The sequence below is a fragment of the Tupaia chinensis genome, unplaced genomic scaffold, assembly GCF_000334495.1.
Source record: "Tupaia chinensis unplaced genomic scaffold, TupChi_1.0 Scaffold000333_1, whole genome shotgun sequence".
Classification (NCBI taxonomy): domain Eukaryota; kingdom Metazoa; phylum Chordata; class Mammalia; order Scandentia; family Tupaiidae; genus Tupaia; species Tupaia belangeri.
In genome coordinates, this window is record NW_006159827.1 from 449,287 (window position 1) to 453,512 (window position 4,226).

The following is a 4,226-nucleotide window of genomic DNA, read 5'->3' on the forward strand; positions in this document are numbered from 1 at the left end:
TTGACCGCAGTTCGTGTCCCGGACCCGGTGGCTTAAACTCACACCGGGCGCGTGTGTGTGTGTGCCCAAGATCCTGAGAGGAGAATGAGGGAGAAGGGATTGCGGCATGACCCCCCCCCCCCGGGGGGTGATTTCTCGCTTTCTGTCTCTCTGTCTCTCTCTGTCTGGCTGGCAAGTGCATGCGCCCTATAGCAAAAAAAGAAAAAACAAAACAAACAAACAAAAACAAACAAAAAAAACTCTCCAAAAAAAGAAATGGTTAAAACAACCATTTTACATTTGGGAAGACAGAAGTCCTGCTGTTTCCACAATATAGACTACTGAAAGCAAAGATCAGCAAGACCCACCCCCCCCCCCACCCCCCCAGGCAGAGTGGACACGAGCGTTTCTGTTCCCCTCTGTGTCCTCATCCCCAGCACCCTGTGATGTTCTGGGACCACCCTGGCTTCCTTACGGCCTGCGGCCTGCTGCTCCTTGACAGCTCTTCCATGCTCTCTCGTCTGCTCTCCTGCAGGCCCACTTGCCTCAAACATTCTAGAGGTTTCTTCTTCACCTTGTCTGCCTCTATGGGAGCTGACTGTCTATCTTTTTATTTTGTGAGTGTGTGTGTGTGTGTGTGTGTGTGTGTGTGGCGGGGGTTAAATTGAAATTTGTAGTTTAACAAAGTTGCTGTACATGGTGGGATATGCTATGGCTTTTAAAGCAGGTCTTAAGTATGTAAAATTGCATAAAGGATCTAAACATATTCCTCTTCTTAAGTATTTAACATTACTTTGTTGTGCATATTTAACATTTTTCTTGTATTCTTGTTCCCACCCCTCCCAAAAGGGGAGTTTATATTTAGTTGGCAATGCCTTTTTTTTTTTTTTTTTTTTTTTGAGAGAGAGAAATGTTTGCTATAGGGCATGTGCACTCGCTGGAGAGGCAGACAGAAAGTGAAAAACCACCCCACAGGGAGATGAACACACTGTAATCACTTCTCCTCCATTCTCCTCTCAGGATTTTGGGCACGCGCATACACATGTGCCTGGCGTGAGTTTTAAACTGCCAGGTTCAGGGCTTGAACTGCGGTCAACTAGGTGGGAGTCCAGCGATGCCTTCTCGTGTCTCTCAGTCATTTCGGCCTGAGCTCATCCCCACCGTCCTAGGTAGATTCTAGTATCGACCATTACCCTCCCTCCTTGAGCTTCCACTAAAGAGCGAGGGGCCTCGGCAAATGTCTAGCGGGATGTAAGATATCTTTTTTTTTTTATCTTTCATGGTCTGACCCATGTCCCCCAGTGTCTATCTCCCAGGTCTGTCCATTTCATTTCAGAGGACGGGCTATCCCTGTTCTTCATGGCTGACGAGTATTCCACATGGTCCCAGAGTTGTTAAGCTCCTGTTTCTCTGGAGGCTTTATCTCTAGCCCCTGCCCAGGCCAAGGGCTTAGAACAGATTTCAAATTTATGAGCCACTGCCTACCAGAAGCAGGCAGGCAAGGAGTGATATGGTCAGGGTGACCCACGGAGAATAAATGCTCCATTTTCCTCTTTCCCAAAAGAAAAAATAAAAAGTAGCAGAAAAAAGGAAACTAATTACACTGATACTGCACCATAGGATTGGGGCAATAGGGCATGGTGGGGACTATGGCCAACCAGAGCACCCTGGAAGCAGGTGGCTACTGCTCAGCTTCACCCCATGGTGCCACGTGACCATGCAAGTCTAGTGTTGCCAAATCTTCCTACTTCCCCAGGGACACCAGAAATCTGATTTCTAAATATTGGCAAGGAACGTGCAATTCTCCCAGCCCCACCACGACCACCACTGCCTTTCTTTCCAAAGCAAAACACATAAGTGATTGGACTGGAGCACGAGCTACCCATTCTAACCTCTGGACTGGTCCTCAGGGCACAGATGGTGCGTGCTCTCACCAAGTGCCCACGCGCTCTCCTCTACCCTCCGCTCCCAGCCTCCCCCGCAGTCAGGTGAGACCTGACAGTAGAAGAACCGCATGGAACTTCCGGGCCAGGCCTGGGTCAGCTTCCTCCCACTTCTCTTCCCTGAAGAGACAGCACCCAGGGAGGCCACGGGGTGCAGGTGGCATGGCAAGGCTACAAGGTGGAAGTGGCTGCTCTGCCACCACAGAGTCCAGGTGAGCGAGAAAGACAAGGGACTTCAAAAAGTTTGTGGATGATGGGACCAGCAGTTAGCGTCATGGCTATGTCACTGAACTCCCATGTTTGAGTTCTGGACCCGGTGGCTTAAACTCACGCCAGGCATGTGTGCGTGCGTGCCCAAGATCCTGAGAGGAGAATGAAGGAGAAGGGATTGTGGCCATCCCCCCTGGGGGGTGATTTCTCGCTTTCTTGTCTCTCTGTCTCTCTCTGTCTTTCTGGCAAGCGCATGTGCCCTATAGCAAAAACCTCTCCAAAAAATAAATAAATAAAGTTTGTGGATGAATAGAATTACAGTATGAGTTTATTTTGGTGCAAAAAAAAATTAATTTGAAATCCATACACTTTTTCCCCCCAAACTATGCATTTTCCACACACTTTTGAAGACCTCCTGCCTCTATCCCCAAGTCCTAGGGATGTGTCATTGAAGACAGCCAGTACTGCCCACCTGAACACATGCTTGGAGCCCTGTCTTAATTACAAAAGAATTGTCACAGCAGTTTAGCATCTCCCGGTGCGCAAAGAAAGCCCCGGGTGACCCACCACTCCTAAGACAGACGAGGCGAGGCTTTGTTATTTTGGGGGTGAGTAAGCTGAGGCTCAGAAGGTGACACGGAATAGCCCTGAGGTGTGTGGCGAGTGAGCAGAGGAGCCAATGCTGGGCTCCTGAGTGGACTCCCAGTTTAGTGCTCTTCCCACCTCCCCGCTGCAGAGGGACCTCCATGGGAGGAAGGTTGGCGCTCCCTGCTCCCTGTGATCCTGCCTGAGGACGGTGCGTGCATGCCCACCCACAGCCGCTTGAACTGGAAGCTCGACCTCTTACCTTTCCTGTGGACTTGGTCCCCTTCCAGATACAGAAGTAGCAGATGGTCCAGGCTGCCAGGAGACACAAGGCCAGCTCCCAGCGGAGGTTCCCGATGTGCTCGATCCCATCGGAAATGGCCAGGACCCGGTGTCTGCAGAGGGAGGTGGAGAGTCACTGGGGTGGAGGAGGCTCACCATGGCCCCACCTTGGGCACAGCTAGCAACTCGAGGACCAGGGACAGACCATGTATGCATTCAACCCCCCTCCCACCATTCACCAAACCCTGGGCTGGGCATGGGGCTGCTGAGAGGAGTAAGAACACTCCCTGCCTTTGTGGGTTCACCCTCTGGGAGTTAGATTGGTACAGGTACATGGCATACATGGGCCCTGATGGTGGAGGCACTTGGACCACCTTGGGGTGCCCGGGAGACCGTATTCCCACCTGGGAGACCATATTCCTGTCCACGAACATTCCACTGAAGGGAGACTGCATCCCTGCCCTGCTGATCAGGGATGCCACAAGACCTGCTTTGGCCATTGTTCGGCCAACAGTGAAATATGTGCTACTTCAGACAGAAGAAGCTTCCAGGGCCAGGTATGGTTCTCCACTTTCTCTTCTATCTGCTTTGTTGTCATGACAGATGCCAAGGGTCAAGATGGAGCTTCCAGGCCCGAGTCCCTAAGTGACTGCATGAACCCTCCAGCCACCTTGTGTCAGAGATGTAGAGTGTGCAAGAAACAACATTGGTGCTTTCAGCTACGGAGCTCTTTGGGAGTGTTTGTTACCGAGCATAACCGAATCTATCCTGACTGCTGCAGGGGTCAGGGAAAGCGTCCTGGAAGAAGTGATAAGGGATAAACGTGGAAAGATGAGTGGAATTCAGCCAGAAGAAGGGAGCCACGACTGTTCTAGGTCAAGGGAGCAGATTCTGGGGTCAGCAGGTGGCATAGGGGTTAAAGTGCTAGATTCCCACATGGCCAACCATGGTTTGAGTCTCAGATCTGACAGTTTGAAACAAATGTTGGCACGTATGCATGCATGCCCAACATTCCGAGAGGAGAATGGGGGAGAAGGGATTGTGGCGAAATTGAGAAATCTCTCCCGGGGTGTCATTTCGCGCTTTCTGTCTCTCTGTCTCTCTAGCAAGTACACATGCCCTGTAGCAAAAACCTCTAAGAAAAAAAAAAGAAGAAGAAGAAGAAAGGGCAAGATTCTGAAGACAGAGTCTAGCTTATTCGGGAGCAGCAAGCCAGAACACGGGGAA

General features: G+C 50.8%; 1 protein-coding gene across 1 annotated transcript in view; it reads right to left on the reverse strand.

Moving 5' to 3' along the window:
• The window catches only part of SLC6A11 (solute carrier family 6 member 11), a gene marked incomplete at its 5' end in the record, with an annotated part of 170,682 nt that overhangs the window by 126,375 nt on the left and 40,081 nt on the right, over positions 1-4,226 (reverse strand). Inside the window, 1 exon segment of the mRNA XM_014589129.1 lies at positions 2,980-3,112. Coding sequence (XP_014444615.1) covers positions 2,980-3,112 — 133 coding nt within the window.